This window comes from Dermochelys coriacea, chromosome 6, assembly GCF_009764565.3.
Source record: "Dermochelys coriacea isolate rDerCor1 chromosome 6, rDerCor1.pri.v4, whole genome shotgun sequence".
Taxonomy (NCBI): Eukaryota; Metazoa; Chordata; order Testudines; family Dermochelyidae; genus Dermochelys; species Dermochelys coriacea.
The window spans coordinates 64,805,928-64,825,540 of NC_050073.1; the positions used below are offsets into that span (position 1 = coordinate 64,805,928).

At 40.2% G+C, this 19,613-nt stretch overlaps 1 protein-coding gene across 1 annotated transcript in view; it reads left to right on the forward strand.

The window, feature by feature from the left end:
- The window catches only part of LOC119857450 (cytosolic phospholipase A2 zeta-like), a 58,629-nt gene that overhangs the window by 25,468 nt on the left and 13,548 nt on the right, over positions 1–19,613 (forward strand). The window contains exons 4-12 of the mRNA XM_038406415.2: positions 4,234–4,370; positions 6,242–6,370; positions 10,077–10,117; positions 10,771–10,813; positions 12,953–13,019; positions 13,398–13,567; positions 17,200–17,313; positions 17,936–17,973; positions 19,077–19,212. Coding sequence (XP_038262343.1) covers positions 4,234–4,370; positions 6,242–6,370; positions 10,077–10,117; positions 10,771–10,813; positions 12,953–13,019; positions 13,398–13,567; positions 17,200–17,313; positions 17,936–17,973; positions 19,077–19,212 — 875 coding nt within the window. The remainder of the gene's footprint in view (positions 1–4,233; positions 4,371–6,241; positions 6,371–10,076; positions 10,118–10,770; positions 10,814–12,952; positions 13,020–13,397; positions 13,568–17,199; positions 17,314–17,935; positions 17,974–19,076; positions 19,213–19,613) is intronic.

Here is a 19,613-nt window from a genome sequence, read left to right on the forward strand (position 1 = left end):
ATTGTCGCAGTTCTCTCATATGGCTATGCATATGACTTCGCAGTCCAAATCCTGATGCACAGAGTCAGCTGCACTGAGGGCATGGGAAGTCTGTATCTATGATGATTGATGATGCAGCTCTGTGGCGCCTTTCACATGCAGCCTGGAGATAATTTCATCAATCCCGCTCAAACTTGTCACATGCTGATCTTGTCAGATACCTCCAGTGAATCCTGTTCTGAGCCATTTGCTCAAGTTCTTTGGGATTGATGTCAGCCCACTGGAGACTGCTCTTCAGATTATCTTTGAAGCACTTATACAGATGACCCCTCTTTCTTTTGCCCTGACTTAGCTCCCCATACAAGATCTGTTTTGGGAGACGGTGGTCTTCCATTCTGATGATATGCCCAGTCCACCTAAGTTGTGCTCTCAATAACGTTTCTTCAATGCTGATTATGTTTGCTCTCTCAAGGACTTTAATATTGGTCACTCTGTCCTGCCAGCAAATGCTCATTATTGAGCGGAGGGAGCGCATGCAAAATTGCTCAAGCTGTTTAATGTGACGTCTTTAAAAAGTCCACATCTCAGATCCATTCAGGAGAGATGTTAGAATCACTGCACTGTAGATCTTCAATTTGGTGGAGAGTCAGATGTTGTATTGGTTAACAACTTTTGTTTGAAGTCGGCCAAGGGCCTGGCTGGCTTTACTAATTCTGGAGGAAATTTCCTTATCAAGGGAACAGTCAATTGAGATGGTACTGAAGGAACAAAATATGGACACCGTGTAGAATCAAGCATGTGGGTTTATTATGCACAGCGATGGCTGAGTATCACCTTGCTTATTAGGCTCAGAGACACTGTCAAACAATTGATTACAACGGATTATATGGATTTTCCATGGATGGAGGGAAATGACTGGGTAGGCAGTCCCAAACCCTTGGATAAGTCTAGCAGCAAGACAAGTTAAGCACAGTAGCCAATAGTCAAAGATTATATAATGTCTCCATCCATGGTTTCAGGTTAACACATGACACATAATTAGTACACAGGTGTTTTCCTTTAAACAATGTATAGAGTGTGTTGGTATAAAATATATATGTTGAATTCTGATTTGGGGTCCATAGGAATGAAGTAACTCCTCTGATTGTCCAACAGGTACATTCTAGAGGTTAAAGCAAAGAGACAAATGAAAAGTACATGGCAATAAAGATTGCTTTTTAGTTGTTCATTTGTGTTTCTAAGGCAGGCATTGGCAATGACTTGGAGGAGGGGTGTACATCTGTGAGAGGGAGGATATCATATCTCAGACTGACATGTTTGAACCTCTTCCATAAACTCAAGGCTGGTTTATAGGAAGGCACCTCTTCTACAGAAGGAATTAGGGTCCCTTTCATTCCTTATATCTGTTAGCAACTTTGAGATAAATCCCCCAATTATAATTTCCACTTGGCTTCTTGCTGACCAAGCTTATTTTAGCAAAAAGCAAGGTTGTCCTTTGTTTGTTCTGCTTCTTAGCTAATATTGTTCACTATTTGCGAGGCCTCTGTCTTCTTGACCAAACTCTGGACTTTGGGCCTATAAAAAGAGCTAACACGGTCTATATATCAGGTTGTAACATAAACAGCATATGGATTTTAGCCCTTCAGTACTGCCCAGATACTTGAACTGATCCACATTTTTCAACTATGTCCTTTGGATGAAGATGGCTGGCACCGGGGCATCGGAATGGGGTGCTGGTTGGAAAAAGATCTCTGTCTTCCTGAGACTGATGGTGAGGCCAAAGAGCTCGATGCTTCAGAAGAATCTATCGATGTAGACCTGATGTCTGAGCCATCAAGGCGCAGTCTTCTGCAAAAAGTGCCTCAACGAGAAGCCTCTCCAGTGTCTTGGTTTTAGTAGTAAGATCAAAGAGGGATGAATATTCCCCAATCCAAGTCCCTTATTGCATGGTTGAGAACACAAGCAAAGAACAAGTTGAACAGCACTGGAGCAAGTACACAGCCTTGCTTCGCCCCATTCGAGATTTCAAATGCTTTGGGAAAGTCACCACTGGTGAGTACTTGCACTGTCATGTGTTCATGGAACAGACATGATTTGTATGAACCTTCTTGGGCAGCCCAGTTTATGTAGAATAGCCCATAGACCCTCCTTGTTGACCGTATCAAAAACTTTGGTCACATCAATTGAAAACTGTATACAGGTCCATGTTCTGCTCTAAACATTTTTCCTGGACCTGCCTCACAACAAAGATCATGTCCATAGTGCTACAACCTGGTCTAAAACCACACTGCACTTCTGGCAGATTCTCCTCAGATATGTTTGCAATGAGTCTGTTCAGTAGAATGTGAGCTTTTATTTTGCTTGCTGTACAGAGGAGAGCAATGGCTCTGTAATTTCCACAGTCAGCTTTGATGCCTTTGTTTTTCAACAGTGATATGATAATAGCATCTTTGAAGTCATGTGGCATTTCTTCTTCCTTCCAAATGCTTCTCAGGATGTCATGAAGCTCCTCAACAGCCTTTGGGCCTGCTCCTTTATACAATTCTGCTGGGATACTATCCTTTTCAGATACTTTTCCAGAGTTCAGTTGTTTGATGGCTTTTATAACTTCCTCAACCGACGGAGGGAGATGGAGATCCTCTTTGATGGGTTTCTCAGGTAAATGGTCAAGGACACGTCAATCGACTGTGGATGGTCTGTTGAGTAGACTACTGAAGTGTTCAGCCCATCTCTATATGATTCCCTCTTTATCTTTGACAAGTCCTTATTATGATTGTTTGCTGAAGTGGATTGAGTCAGCCATCCAAAATGATTTGACTTCACTGGGGAAGGGATGGAACCTGGCTGGAGGGTATTCTGGCTGGAGGACTAGAATGTTCCCTTTTGGGGATGGGAAAAGGGGAAGTCCCACATCCCTAACCAGTCTCTATGGAAACATGAAGCTATCTGGGAGTGCCTTGCTGTGGAGGTTAAACCACAGGATGAAGGCAGATGGCAGTTGTGTAGATTTGGTGAGGCAGTTTAATATAATTTGTATTTCATTGAAGCTCCATTGTTTGACTTTGTACCTTGGCTAGTTGCACAGACCTGAAAGTGAAGCAATTACAGTGAACCAAGGACATTAACAAAAAGCATTTCAGATGAAAGCCCTGTTTCCTGGGCAAGCTGCAGGGTTTAATAGGCCAAGATATGACTCATGTAAAACAGGCCCGAACAGAGTTTTACTCCAGGCTGGATCATGTGGGAATTTATAGAAAATTTATTGCCTGAACAAGTTTCTTTCTACGCTGCATTCTGCATCTGGTTTTCAGGGATCCCTGGAAAAATCTATAGGTCCTCATGGCTTCATATATGTTAAGAAGACATTTAAAACAGATGTGAGGATATCTAATCTAGATTATGACACATTGAGTTCTATCACATGAGCTTTCCAGCTCTTAGCAGTGTGTGTCTCTGTCAGAATTCACAAACCTATGAAATCCTGATTATGAAAGGGAATAGGACTAGATCACATGCTTGGATCTAAGTGTCAGAATTTCCTGTGGTGTAGGTACTTTATGGAAGAGATTTCCTAATGTTTTGATTTCTCTGGAAGAGATTTCCTAATGTTTCCCAATTAAAAGAAACACACAGGGCCTAACTTGTTTGGAATATCCTCTTAACTCAGCACTGGTTTGTCTTTATGCAATCTTTATGGTCCGTGTTCAGGAGAACAAAAAACCAATGCATGTTACACAGCCTGAGTGTTGCACTTTACCTTAGTACTCTAGAATTAGACTAATTCTAGTGCCCGTATTGTGATACTCCTGTTGCTCTCAAAAACATGGTTTGATTTTTGGCATTAGGTGTCTGGGGCATGGATCCCACTGCACATGAAAGCAAGGTGTTCTGATCATGGTATAAGTTAATATAACTTAAAGAATGGCACAGTGAGATCTTTTCCTCTACTGTCCAAATAACAGTAAAATAATTTCAGAAGAAGAAAGAGCACTAGCCCTTTTCCCAGCAGTGTCCCTTTGAAGAAGGTGTTTAACACTGGGACCTACCTGAAAAATGAACTATTTATGTGAAAAGAAATTCAATTTGCTGCTGTTGAAAATATTTGTGTCTTAATGAGGGTACTCTCCCAGCCAGTCCAGCTGTTTTTTTCTGATTAATTCTGCACAATCCTGTGACATGATAGAATATAGAAAGCAATGACACATACTTGATTAGAATTTTTCTGATACCATTCTTCTGTCCGTTTCATTCCAGTGTCCAAGGCAGACTGCTATGTGCAATTGCGTCTACCAACTGCATCTCCAATCACTTATCGAACTCAGGTTGTTGACAACTCCAGTAATCCAGAGTGGAATGAAACCTTCCAGTACAGAATCCACAATGCTGTCAAGGTGAGGGGGAGCTTTTTGATATGGAGCAGATCAGATTATCTGGTGCTCCTTGGGTGGCAGGATCTTGAATTTAAAAAAACAAAGGATCTTTATTACAAAAAAAGTTATTTCATGTAAGATGTCTCTCATGAGCCATTAGATGCAGGTGCCCTTTGCTTGCAACACTCAAACATGTTCCCCAAGTGCCTGCATAGCCACCAAAAGAGCTGATTCATAACTGCTCTCACACTCTTGAAAATCACAGCTAAGGAGAGAGGAGGATTTTTTTTCTCTAGTACTGTCTGATGCATTTTGGGGGAAGAGAGCATTATGAATATTCTATTTGTATTTTTGCAGTGTCTAGGAGCCCCGGTCGTGGGACCCCATTGTGCTAGGCACTGTACAACCACAGAACAAAAAGAGTTCCTGCCCCAAAGAGCTTACAATCAAAACATAAAGCAAGGGACAATAGATGGATACAGACAGACCAGGGAATATAAGGAAACCATGAGACAATATTGATCACCATCATAGTCAGCGATCAAGCAATCTGATACTGGCCCCATAAAGTTTCATGAAATTCCTTGATAATGCAGGTAAACTTTTCTGGGATATTCATTCTCCCAGCCTGAGGCTATTGTCTTCTCATGGTTGTATTTGCCCTAATGTCTTAGTCATTAGGGTAATATCACTCTGTGGGCAAGAATGCTGGGATCAACTAAATTCAAATAAGTTTGTGATATACGAGTTGACTGTGAGTTTGTTTTACTGGCTGCAATAATTCCAATATTACAGAAATACAGAATTAAAAGTCATGAGCGGGGAGAGAGTAAATTTGTCATATATTGCTAAAGCTTGACTGTAGTGTAGCATGAATGATGAAAACTTCTCAAATTCTGTCTGTGTCAGTACTCTACGTTGACACTAGTGATAGATAAATAAAGATATTCTTTTTTAAAAGCTGATGGTATCTCTTTAAAAAACAACAACCCCCCCCTCCCCAAAACCCTCTCTGCAGAAATTAGTTAACAAATACTGATTCCCAGCTGGACCAGGCCTGTGTCATGGTTGTTTATGGCTGCTGGGAGCGTGAGTTGGGTTGATAAATGACTCTGACAAGTTGGCAGAAAGTTACAAACAGGTAGGAGTTAGATTACCAAAATAAAAGCAATAAAATAACAAAGATCTTTATATTCCGCCTAATTCATGAGGACACTTAAGTTCTGGCTGTTACTGCTAAGGCTAAGCTGGAGCATTTCTGTAGTTTAGCAGTCTCCTTGAAGCATAATGCTACCGCACAGGCCATTTATAGGCAACTGTACTTTGTGTCTTCTGATTACCCACTAGTGCACCTTTCTGTTAATCCCAGCTGGGCTTGCCTCTGCCCAGCAGCCGTGATGATCAGGAAGTTATTGGTTGCTTCTGAATCACCCTGAAAGAGAGGAAACTGCTGTCCTGTCTTCAGGCAAACCAGGGCTGAGTTAAGAGGAAATTCCAAACAAGTTGGGTCCTGTGTGTTCCTTTTAACTGGGAAACATTAGGAAATCTCTTCCAGAGAAACTATCCAAAGTACAGGCTAACAAGGCCACACCCTCCGCTGTGTCATGAGCTCTTTGGAACAGGGCAAATTCTACAAATGGGGAAAGATAAAATTGTTGCAGAAGGACTCTTAATTTTTCAGGCCTCTAAAAGGGTATATTATAAACAGTAGAGAGTAAAACAAATAGCAATACTAAGTAATTTATATCACTTTCATCCATCAACTTGCTTTTGTTAAAATGAATATGGCCCTTTGTTTATCAGCCATGTACGCAGAGAGAGGGTAACAAGTGTGTCTGTCTTCCCCCCTCCAACCCATCCCTTGAGTACTGTTTTGTTCTGTTTTGTTTTAGAACATTCTGGAGTTGACTCTCTTCGACGAAGATGTTCTGATAAATGATGAACTTACTTCCATTGTCTTTGATGTGGGGGGTATAAAGCCAGGCCAGCCTTTAAAGCGCACTTTCAAGTTAAACCCAGAGGTTGGTACCATTCACCTGTGACCAAGTACCAGAAATCTGTTCAATACAGCCACACACACGTTCACACTGAGAGAAACCTCTCCGCATTGCAGAAATTGTGGAGTGCTTTTGATAATGCTCTTACAGTTATAAGGGTTTTGGTTTCTCTTGGCAGCCATTTTGGTGACAGTTGACATTATTTGGAACACTGATATTAGATGCTTCCCTGTACATGTTAAACAAAGGGACCACTTCTCTTTTGCACGCTTCCCCTTGCTTTTCTGGCTGGTATCCTGAATGTTTTATCACTGGCCATGCACACTTTGTTCTTCGGGCTTTACATTCTCTCTGGTCAAGCAACTGTAGAGGATGACATAGTCGCATATATTTGAGCAGGTCTGATATTTATTCACTAAGCACCAGTAGTACACATGCACAATACTTACTCTTCTCTCGTCAACCAATTGACTAAAACGCATCCTATGAAATCCAGTGTAACCAGGACTTCAGACTCTAGAGCAGGTTGCTGACTAGTTATCCCACATCTGTGTGGACTTCTGTATAAAGAGAACTAGGGACGTATTGGTCCAAAACTACACGTCAGTACTACTTAAGATAAAAGGGGAGACTCTCTTGGGTGTAGAAGGATTCGTATCCTCTGTGGGCCAAGACAAGCAGTACAGCATATAGGCACTATCTATTATGTTACAAGAGTTGCTATCATCTTGGTTCAGAACTGCCATTTTATAAAAAGTATCTTTCTTAATTTCCTAGGCAAAGATGCATTCTGATTGACCCAGCGTATTGAAGCAATCATAAAATATTGGAGAAAATCTAGTAAGCTAGTTTACAAGTGAATACAGCCACCCTACATTTTCAAAAGTCACTAGTGATTTTGGGGTTTCTCAGTTTTTTGGATGCCCAACTAGAAACCATTCAAAGGGGCCCCTGTATTTCAAAAAGTGCTGAGCACCCACCTTCGGAAAACTAGGTCCCTTTAAATTGGATTCCAAAAAATGTATTCACCCAAAATCACTAGTCATTGATGAAAATGTAGGCTAGCATATCTAAATTGATATTATTAGTTTGCAAGGATCAAATATTCTTTGCTGCAAAGTTCACTTTATTCCCCTGTAACCTGAGTATGTATATAGCACTTAGGAGGTTCAAGTTCAAAGCACTGTTCAGCACTAAACATTAGCAAGGTGCTTGTGTAGACAAACTATTAGTTTGCAGCAAGCTGTAGTGTGAAAACTACCTTGGACTAGCCTATGGTGCACCAACTGTCCACGTGCATACTACCCACACACTATAAGTTCCCTTGTGCACTTTCACCTACTCCAAATTCACTGGGGAACTTTTAGCATGTAGTAGCAGGGTCCACAAAGACAATTAATGCAAGGTAGATTTACACCCCAGCTTGCCACTCACTAACCATTTATCTATACAAGTCCTAAATAATCCTAATGTCCCACCTGTGAGATGAGTTAGTAAGTAATATCCCTATTTGCCATATCAGGAAACAGGCACAGCAAGGTTAAGGCAAACATTTTCAAAAATTGCTTCTGATTCTAGGTTTTTATATTCTGGGGTGCCCAGCTTGAGACATGTAAGGCCTGAGTTTCAGAAGTGCTGAGCACCCAGACAAACTTGATGGGAGTGTGGGTGCTCATCACCTCTGAAAGTCAGACTCTGGATGTCAAGTTGGGTGCCCAGATATCGAGGTAACTAAAATTAGCAGCTGCTTTTGAAAATATTGATCTAAGTGACATACCCATGGACACAACAATCAAGATTAGGATTCAGGAGTTCCCAACTCCTAGTCCTGTGATCAGTTTGCGAGACAATGTCACCTCTCCTAAACCATTTAAAAAAAAATCCTTGAACAGTCCCACTGCTTTAACTACAGTTTCACTCTAACCCTCTCTCTGTACTCTCTTTCTGCCTCTGGATAAACTTCTAACTTCTCTCATTCAAAGCATATTACAGCTCTGTCCCACGTAAATCTGTCCTGCTTTTTTCCCTACACGCTCCCGTCTGTTGTCTTTTCTCCTGGTGGATCCTTTTGACTACCCTAAGCCAATGGACCAAATGACTTTAATGGAGGGGGTGCAGTTTTAAGTAATTGATTTAAATGAGGTTGAGGCTTAGTAAACTTATTTGAAAATTTGTGCTATTATGACTTTAGATTAATTTTTATAACGAGTTAAATTCTAAATGTTTTTTTTAAATGCCACTATTGGTAGGGTGTCCCAGTTGAAGTCTACAGAACTGCTATAGTCAAAGATCAGTATATTGAAAATTAAAGCCTTGATGTTGGTAATGCTTAAGCAGTTATGGAGCGTTATTTGTATAAATTGACTTCAGTGGGACTAGTCATGCTTTTGGGGATGGGGTGGTGGGTAAGTTTGCTTTGGCACTCAATCTTTCCAGCTTCTAAGTAGATCTGTTTGAATAGCATTAAAGTGCACTTTACTTCTTTAGTAGTGGAAAATAGCACAGCATAACAGTTTCAATCCAATATTGCTGTAGAAAGTTATTTTCTGATACTAACCTCCTGCCTCTAATGAAGAGAAGTGGAGATCTTTATTTTTCAAGAAATCTCAGTAACAACATTGCATTAATATATTTTTTTGGCATGCAAATTTGGTTATACTTGGAAAAGTGGCTATAAAAAATCACCGAGCGGCTCTGTATATTCTTTGAACTATTTCCAGATTTCAAAACAAAACCTGACTTTTCTAATTGTCATTGCTGCAAATTGTATTTACAATCTAAAAATCGCAATACATTTTCTGCCTCTTGCATCATCACCCATAATACACAGAGATGTCACATGCCACACAATTATAAAGATGGGATTTGTTTGCAAAAATAAGTATTTAAAACTTTTGAGCACCTGAACCTGTATTTGGCTCTGAGTTTTGGTTTGAGCTACTTTGTAGTGAGAAAGTAATAAAATTTCTAAGTTTGATCTTGCTTGGTAATTCTGTTGATCCAGAATAGAATAATGCATGCTTTTTTGATGGCTATCATCTTGGCTTGATGCACAGAGGATTGAACTGGGAACCTCCAGAGCTAAAAGCATAAACTCCTACAGCTTGACCTAAATCTTTCTAATTGGGAGTTTAGCAGTCTCTCATCCTCTGCAGATTGAATAGAGAGTGGGAACTGTAACACACTCACTCACTCACCAGTCAGTTACACTGTCTCATAGCTGTGTTAGCTGAAAATGCTAATGTACAACAAATAAAAATTACCTGCCAGAGAAGTAAGCAGACATGACTCTGCCCAAAGAGTGCAGATTAGCTGAGTCATATGCCATTTTTTATTGGTGTTTTGAAATGCTGTTGTAGCCATCCCAGGATACTAGAGAGACACGGTGGACGAGGAAATATCTTTTAGTGGATCAACTTCTGTCAGTGAGAGCCAAGCTTTTGAGCTGAAGAAGAGATCCGTATAGCTCCAAAACTTCTCTTTCACGTGCAGAAGTTGGTCCAATAAAAGATATTATCTCACCAACCTCTCTCATTTTTTTCTTGGTCACACTTCTGAATATAATTGCACTTTAAAAAAAGCAAACAATCTCTTGAGTATATAACCTAATGTGAAGATTGCCTTATAGGCAAAGCTTCTGGGTGAACCTGGACCTGCTTCATATTCTTTCTAATGGTCAGAGATTGTCTTGTTCTGTGTCTGATTTTTTATTTATTTATTTTTTTTAAAGGCTCAGGAGGAGCTGGATGTAGAGTTCTACTTAGAAAAATGGTGAGTCTGATCATCTAAATACACTGGTCAATATAAATGTGCATTGTTAATACACTGTTTTAGAATACAGCGATGATCTCCCACCTCTTACAATTCTTTGCATTATTTCGGAGCTTAGGTATAAATGCCTTCAAGGCTATGGCATCCTCAGCCTTAAGGCTCTGGCACAGTGTTCTGGAATATCACTTTGCTGGAATCTTGTTGCTGCGGCATCACAATAAGGGAAATCACAGTATTGGAGTCTATCTGCCATTGCTGTGGTGAAGCCTTAGCTTGCAATGAAAGGTTACTGCAATAATTCCTGTAATACAATTAACAGTACACCTGCCTATCCAGAATACCTTTTTAAAATTTGGTCTCCTTCCATTTGAGACCAGCCTCCCTTCTGGAAACTGAGGTGGGAATCAGTGTGTGCGTGTGACAGCTGCACAAAGCCAGGAAGCAGTTTCTTCTTTAATAGTGAAATTTTTTCCATTGCCCTATGAAGGAAATATTTACTGAGCTGCCATTCTCAGTTTCCGATTACAGATTGTGAGCACACAGGGTGCCTCCAAGCACTCAATATAGAAAGGAAGGTGTGAGGGGCATCAAAATGAGGGACCAATGGCAAATTAAAATAAAAACTAATTCATATTTACCCTTTACCTTCACAGCTCAGATGTCCCTATTGAGATCCTCACCAATGGTGTCCTTGTGGTGAGTGAGTGGGGATAATGATTATGCATTAGAGAATTGTTACTTAATGCAGCTTTCAGTGATTAAACCGGGGTTGAGCATTTCAAAATTAGAGGGTTCTCAAAATCTATGCACCTCATTTCCTCTACTTCACATGTGTCCCTTCTTGCATTTGCTTTTATAAAAAATATTTAATCTGGATTTCTGGAAATTAGACTACTGTCCTGTGATGGGGGTTATTCTTTCCAGTAGGGCAGATGACTTCATAGCCAAGAAAGGACGCTGTTTCAAAACAATGCCTTTGGAGCGTCAGTGGGTATTTTGCTGATCCCTGTATCCTCCAGTACTTGACACTTACCTGCTACCCTCTTTCCTGTACTCCTTTGAACTTTTGTAATATGCAAGTTCAGCATACATTTTTGTCCAGTCATTTCTTATTAGTAATAGTAAATGGGATAAATCACTGGACCATTGTCTGCTGAATCTGAAATTTGAAGCCACAGGGCCTGATCTCAGGCAATCTCGCTAAGTCTCCAGAGAAAATGGTAGTATGAAAATGGTATCTTTATATAGTGAAGAATCCCAATCACACATGAAGGATGGAGGGAAGGACTGGCTAGCTAAGAAAATTAACAGGATAGGAGGATATGGAGTGGAGCTGATCCAAAAAACTTAGGCTGAAGCATTTTCCATTGGAGAATGAAGTGCCACTGAAATTGAATGTGGTGTGAAATCATGCTGGTTTCACTGAAATTTCAACTTGAAGAAAAATTGGTGTCAAGGTGTTGGGGGAAGAAATATTTTGATCAATCAGAAATGAAATATTTTTAAGAATTTTCTTTCATGGAGAATTGTGAAATTTTTGGGTTTTGTTCTGATTTAGAATGAAGCCAAACTCGGAAATCTCAAAATCCTCCCCACAATGGAATTTCCATCCTCTGCACAGCTCTAATATGGAGCATTTTGCTTCTAGGTCACTGACTATAATTCAGCCTCAGTAAATCGTGGCTGAAAATAACTTGAGGCTGCCTAATAGCCTGTACGTGAACTGAATGGGTGGGGATCATTTCCTAGTGCAGTCATTCTCAAATCTTTTCATTCTATAGGCCACTTCATAAGAGCATGGACCTACACCTCCCAGCATGTCAGTCTTCCGTTTAAGCAATTGCTTGGTTCAATGTGTTAAGGAAGTGTGATTCCCACCTCACATAGATGTACCTGCACTTGCTGTGCTCAAGCTAGCATGCTAAAAATGGCAGTGTAGCCTGGATAGCATGAGTGGTGGCTTGGCCTAGCCATTTCAGTCTGTACCCAGGTGGTCTGGGCTGGTATGTATTCACCTGTGTTACCCTGACTATGCTGCTATTCCTAGCGTTATTGTTTTGAGCAGAACTAGAGTGGATACTTCTGCATGAGCTGGGAATCGCACCTTCCAGCTCAAAGTAGACATGTACCTTCTCTGTGGGGACCAGTAGAGTTGTGGAGGAATGTTGATGTTTTAATAAAATTTAATGAGCACAGTTAACATCAGTGAAGTCCCTTGTCTGCAGTCTCATCAGAGAAGCCCAGGGACTGAATGGAGTGGGAAACTGACTTCCTCTCTCTCCACATGGTCAGTCGAAGGTAGAGTTTTGAGATTACAGTGTAAGAGGTGTTTGCATAGGCAGAGATGGTGCAGTTTCTATGAATTGTGGGATGGGTGGCAAGCTATTTTTCCCTTCTGTGCAAAGCTGGCTGTTTGCTCTGCTTGTATTTGAGTTCCATTCTGATTTGGATCTAAATACAAATCAAGCTAGCTTTTAGTTTCCCCAAATTTTTGGGGAGGAAAGAGATTGAAGCATATATATATGGATCTGAACACAAAGCACGTTCTTAGTAAGTTTAAATAAAAAAATAGAAAAAAGTAGGTGTATCCTTACAGTCTGTAGCTGTGTAGAATAGGTTGTGAGGAAGTTATGGTGTAGGGAAGTGATTTTCAATTAAAAAAGAACAACAATCCTTGCCCTACAAACCCTGTCCATTTGAAGGAACAAATCTATCCCCTAAACCTTTGTTTTGCTACAGGATCAATACTCTAAACCACTTCCTATTGTCACTGGATTATGCTTCAGTGGGGAAATGAAGCAAACCTCATAACCGGAGCTGTGTTTTTCCAAATAGGCTCATCCCTGCCTGTGTCTCCAAGGTGTAATCAACAAAGATGAGAAGTTAAAGCATAGCGAAAAGGGTAGGTCTGCTTGTGTATTTCAAGGAAGAGCTACTCTCTGTCGCTTGCTCTTTAGCTCATCCATTCTATCCTGGAGGAAGTTTAGATCCTCACCTGAATTTTGCCTCTTGCCATCCAATTCTAAGGAGGTTTGCTTCACTGTCCATGTAACATATTGTTGTCTACTACTTTCTTTCAAGAAGTTGCTTTTTAATAAATCTGTTAAAAAATAAAAATTGAATGATATTGCATCTTTTCCAACAAGTGCCATATGAAAGAAAACTTGGGGACTTCAGTTTTTGTCTCTGTGGTCTGGCTCTTACTTCTAATAGCATTCTCTAGTTTTCAGTATGTGTTTCAGTGACTGTTCTGACCTAAACCTCTCATTCCTACTGTCAGGGAGCTGTCAGATCAAGCTATCAATGCTGGGGGCCTATGAGAAACAGTTGTGCATTCCCTGCAGGCTGGACAATGATCAAGATTTTGGGACCCCATTTGTCTTCCATGTAGACAAAGAAATGTGTCCAGACCTGGAGGTGGAACTGGAGCAAACAATAACTGTCTTACAGGTGAGCATATGTGTTGACATCTACGTAGACTATCAACCACTTTTCGAACAAATCCATTCCGAAGCAAGGTGTCTCCTGATCCATGAAATAAACTGAAGAGTAATTTGCACTGACTTTTATGGTTATGATCATCATGCCAGGAATTTCTTTAGAAGAAACCAATTTCTGGTTTGCCATTGTATAGCAGTCAAATAGATACTGGTGTTGAAAGCAATTTTCTCATGGAGTACTGGCAGTTACAGAGGGGGATGGTAGTGCTGCCTATTATGAAGATTCCCTGACACTTCCCATTATAAGAGCCTCTTTTCAGTGGCCTATAACTTTGTCAGACTTTAATTGTTCAGTCTGAAATTTTCCATGTTGCGTATCAGTCTTAGGCTGGATTCTTTTAGAAAATTTCAGACAAAGCAGTTCAGCTGTTTCTGAGATCAAGGTAAGGGTTTTTGACCACGTTAAAAAATCTGGAGACCTTTTATTTGAACAGCTGTAGTGCTCCCGTGCTTTTCACAAAGGACATTAAATTTGGCAGTGGATGGTCTTTGTCTCAGGATGTGCCTTTTACCATCCCTGTGAAAATCCACCTAAATTTGGCCAAGTTATAGAAATCACAGTTTGCACATGCGCCAAGACTTTTTTGATATTAAACTGCTAAAATCTCCAGAGATTCCATCCTCACTGAACATTGTTGAACCTCTCATAGCTAGTAGTGCTGACCAGACTGCCCATGCATCATCCCCACTGTGTGACTGAGCATACTCCCTACAGCCCAGGACTACAGGGGTAAAAATGGACTTATCCGGTGTGTAATGGCTGCTTTCAGTGAGGCTGGGCACTGAAACTGAGAGCAAGGAAGCCTCTCTCCCTTATGGTCTCAGTGACTCCTTCCCTGCTGGCACCCTGGCAATGTGGAGGAGGAAGCCATCTGATTTGAATGCAAAGAGGATAAAAGTTGGAGCAGTGTGAAAGTGGGGTGGGAAAGGACTAGACTGGAACAACGAGTCCGGTGAGACTGGGCCTGGAATTGTGAAGAAAAAAGTGGGTGTGAATGAGACAGAGGTGGAATGGAAAAAAAAAACAGTATGTGATTGTGTAATTATTAAAGACTGTCACAGGCAGTAGGGGGCTGAATTAAAGTTGTATGGACGTCCTTAACGTTTAAGTGCTTGAATTTCCAACCTTAATAAAGTTCTTGTAACATTGTGCCGTGCGCACACACCCCCAACCCCACCCACACTAGTGTGGTATAGAAAAAAGGTTTTATCAGCATGAATTTAGTTGTGCAAATAAATGAAGATCAAACCTTTACGCTATGCCAGTATATATTGGGCGTGTGATGCATGCTACAGAAAAACTATTTTACAATTTTTAAACATAAATATTTTTCTATTGAGATTGTTTTTTTGCATCCCTCCCTTGTACAAGGTGCTTCAGTTATCATGAATCAAATTCTGTAGGAATTAAAGGAGCTTTGCTTTACTGGCTATGTAAAAAATGAATCTCCCAAAAAGAAGTAAAATAGCTTTTCTAGACAAAATGTTATGACTCTAGAGTCTGATATCAGTGGACCTTCCAGGGATAGAATGAAGTGCTGTTTGAAACAGGTCACGATATATTGGACTTTAAACCCCATTAGGAATGCAGCACTGCATGTTGCCCATTACTGGCTTCAGACCAGGGCAATTCTTTTGGAGGAAAATTCCCCATTTGGGGGCGAGAGAAACATTTTTGTGGCATTTTGTTGATTTTGAAAAGAGAGCAGCTAGATTTTTGAAGTTATTTAGAGGTTTGGAATGATGGAAATAGTCCCAAGAAACAGGTTTCAGAGTAGCAGCCGTGTTAGTCTGTATTCGCAAAAAGAAAAGGAGTACTTGTGGCACCTTAGAGACTAACAAATTTATTAGAGCATAAGCTTTCGTGAGCTACAGCTCACTTCATCGGATGCATTTGGTGGAAAAAACAGAGGAGAGATTTATATACACACACACAGAGAACATGAAACAATGGGTTTATCATACACACTGTAAGGAGAGTGATCACTTAAGATAAGCCATCACCAACAGCAGGGGGGGGAAAGGAGGAAAACCTTTCATGGTGACAAGCAGGTAGGCTAATTCCAGCAGTTAACAAGAATATCAGAGGAACAGTGGGGGGTGGGGTGGGAGGGAGAAATACCATGGGGAAATAGTTTTACTTTGTGTAATGACTCATCCATTCCCAGTCTCTATTCAAGCCTAAGTTAATTGTATCCAGTTTGCAAATTAATTCCAATTCAGCAGTCTCTCGTTGGAGTCTGTTTTTGAAGCTTTTTTGTTGAAGTATAGCCACTCTTAGGTCTGTGATCGAGTGACCAGAGAGATTGAAGTGTTCTCCAACTGGTTTTTGAATGTTATAATTCTTGACGTCTGATTTGTGTCCATTCATTCTTTTACGTAGAGACTGTCCAGTTTGGCCAATGTACATGGCAGAGGGGCATTGCTGACACATGATGGCATATATCACATTGGTAGATGCGCAGGTGAACGAGCCTCTGATAGTGTGGCTGATGTGATTAGGCCCTATGATGGTATCCCCTGAATAGATATGTGGACAGAGTTGGCAACGGGCTTTGTTGCAAGGATAGGTTCCTGGGTTAGTGGTTCTGTTGTGTGGTGTGTGGTTGCTGGTGAGTATTTGCTTCAGATTGGGGGGCTGTCTGTAAGCAAGGACTGGTCTGTCTCCCAAGATCTGAGAGAGCGATGGCTCGTCCTTCAGGATAGGTTGTAGATCCTTGATGATGCGTTGGAGAGGTTTTAGTTGGGGGCTGAAGGTGATGGCCAAACTGGACAGTCTCTACGTAAAAGAATGAATGGACACAAATCAGACGTCAAGAATTATAACATTCAAAAACCAGTTGGAGAACACTTCAATCTCTCTGGTCACTCGATCACAGACCTAAGAGTGGCTATACTTCAACAAAAAAGCTTCGAAAACAGACTCCAACGAGAGACTGCTGAATTGGAATTAATTTGCAAACTGGATACAATTAACTTAGGCTTGAATAGAGACTGGGAATGGATGAGTCATTACACAAAGTAAAACTATTTCCCCATGGTATTTCTCCCTCCCACCCCACCCCCCACTGTTCCTCTGATATTCTTGTTAACTGCTGGAATTAGCCTACCTGCTTGTCACCATGAAAGGTTTTCCTCCTTTCCCCCCCCTGCTGTTGGTGATGGCTTATCTTAAGTGATCACTCTCCTTACAGTGTGTATGATAAACCCATTGTTTCATGTTCTCTGTGTGTGTGTATATAAATCTCTCCTCTGTTTTTTCCACCAAATGCATCCGATGAAGTGAGCTGTAGCTCACGAAAGCTTATGCTCTAATAAATTTGTTAGTCTCTAAGGTGCCACAAGTACTCCTTTTCTTTTAGTCCCAAGAAAGAAGGCTTGGTGGACAGAGAGCCTGTAAGGTGGTCAAAAGTACATGATATCATAAGACCTTCTTCTGAAGAGTTGTAGTGAGTTGCAGTATGTGAATAACTCCACTTGGTAACAGTCCTGGTTCTATATTTTCACAGGTGAAATTACTATTTTAATGAAAACTGTTTTTCCGTGACTGTAGAATTACTTTTTTTTTTTTTTTGCTACTAGGATGAAATAAGCTCTGATCAGGAGAAGCACACTACGCTTCTGGGACAGGGGACTATACCAGTTAAATCACTTCCTGTTGGACAGAAAGTAGACAAGGCTATTCCTTTAGGAGAGGTAATCCACTAATATTTTTGTGTGTACTTTAAAACTCTTGGGATAAAGGTTCCAACATTTAGAAGTAGGCATTTTTAAAGTTTGGGACTAAAAGCCTGTGTTGCCATAACTGAAGTCTTAATTGAACTCTTGACAGCTACCAAGTTTTGCTGTAATTTTTAAAATTAACACCTCAAGGAGACAGCATTTCTTGGAATTATGTCAGAGTTAATCACTGCAGACTGTTCAACACAGTTATTCTCAGAAGTGCTATTTCCAGGGCTGATTCCTGCAAAATAAGTGTCAGAACCCATCAGCTTGCAGAGGAAGGGAAAAATTAAATAGACCTATGAAAGAGAGAAAGGAAAAGCCAATGGTTCACAAGAGGAATAATACTTGCAATCTTCCCCTGTTCTCCAACTTTATATTACTCTAGTGTAACAGCTTTTAAGAGAAGTCTATTTACACTAAAACAGTCACAGGGAAAAAATAAGGTGTGCTGCGTATTTGCTTTTGTTGGTGGAAGTGCTTATCTTGCATAATATTTGATGATGATGATGATGATGAAAGCATTCTCCATGCCCTGTTAGGAAGCTCATCTGTGAAACTACCTTTGGTTCAGGGACTTATTGTATTTTTCCAGGGACAAAGTTTGGATCTGAGTGTGAAGGCTGAAAAGAGGTGAGTCAGAGCCTTGTATGTTCATTGCAGATCCTATGATGAGGAAATATGTTATACTCATGGTGAATGATCTGGGTGACTGTGTTAACTGCTCCTGAAGTACATTCATTTTACTAGAGGCTTTCTTGGGTTTAATGAAAAAATAAAATCTTGTTGGATATTTTTCTTCTGCTAACCAAATTCTATTTTGATTTTCACTGTGAAATTATTCTTTGTTGCACTGGTATCAGGAAAAGGCCTGAAATCTGAACAAATTTTTCATAAATTCCTAGGGATTAGGCCTCAGAAATGAGCAGCTAAATGTGCAAACATAAAGTGGCTGTTTTGTATTTTATTACTACTGCTAATGTGCCCAAAATGTGCTGGGAGCTGTACAGACAAAGCGGAAGAGACAGCCCCTGGCACAAAGAGCTTTAAAATCTTTAAAAAAAAAAAGTTGAGGAAAGGATTATCACATAGAATCAAAACAGGTCTGGATAAGGGTTAGATAGGTTCATGTTTTGTTAGTTCTATTATATATTTTTTAAAATTATAAGTTATCCCTAATTGCCTCTTAACATAGTCTTATTTGTTTCTGATCCAGCCCATCTACAAACCCATAGTAAGATGTTTTCTTCTCTTAAACCAACTAAAATCCTTTTAAAACTATCATCTTAATCCTGATATCTTCCTTCACTCTTACAGTGAACCCAGCCTTTCAATCTCCGTCCTCCCCCTACCTCCCTCAGAGTCTCTACCCCCCTGCTAAAGAATTCCCCAGCCCCTGCCCAGTTATCTGTTTCTTTAAACCAATCATAACTTTAATTTTGTTTGTATGAAACTATTAAATCCTGGTCTTTGGACACTGTAGGATTGAATTTACTACAAACTAAAATAGTAAGGATGAGTGAAGTTCACTTTTAACCAGAAAATGCTCTTCTGTTTTTTTAAACTGAATGGTTAAAAACTGAATGGTTGTCATGTTTCGTGTTTGATACAGTGATTTGACTGTGAGCCTAGAATATTTGCTTAAAGAAGATTATCACACACCCTTTTTCAAGGGGTTTCAAACCTTTAGATTTATGAAAACTCCTAATTTCTTTTTAACCCGTTTCTGTAATCAGCACTTGGGATCTTGATGTACGCCTTGGTTTTGACCTCTGTGAAGAAGAGAGAGAATTTTTGGATAAGAGGAAGAAAATAGTTTCTCAGGCACTAATGAAGACACTTAAGTTAAGAGAAGCCCCTGGGAAAGATGAGGTATGAAGCCCAGTGTTCAGAGATGGCTGTTGAGCCACTATGACTGGTAATCATTTAAACATTTAGGGCTCTTTGCAGGTAAACAACAGGACTTTCCTCCATTCACGGAACATTCACAGCATAGCCCATGGTGAGTTTCTCTTTAGAGACCTAGAATTTTAAGTGCTAGATTTTGGTATCTTTTCAGACTTTTTTGGTTTTTTGTAGGTGTTCTTTTTATGGAACAAAAAGTAATTTTAACAAAAACCCAACAATTTTTCCAAGAAGGTTGATGAAAATTTCTGGGGTTTGAGGTTCCAGAATTTCTTTGGATTCTCTCATTTAGAGCTACTGCATCATGTGCTGTCAGGATAGTTCTGAGATGTTAAAATAAAGCCAGCCTTTGGACCCAGCAAAGCTCA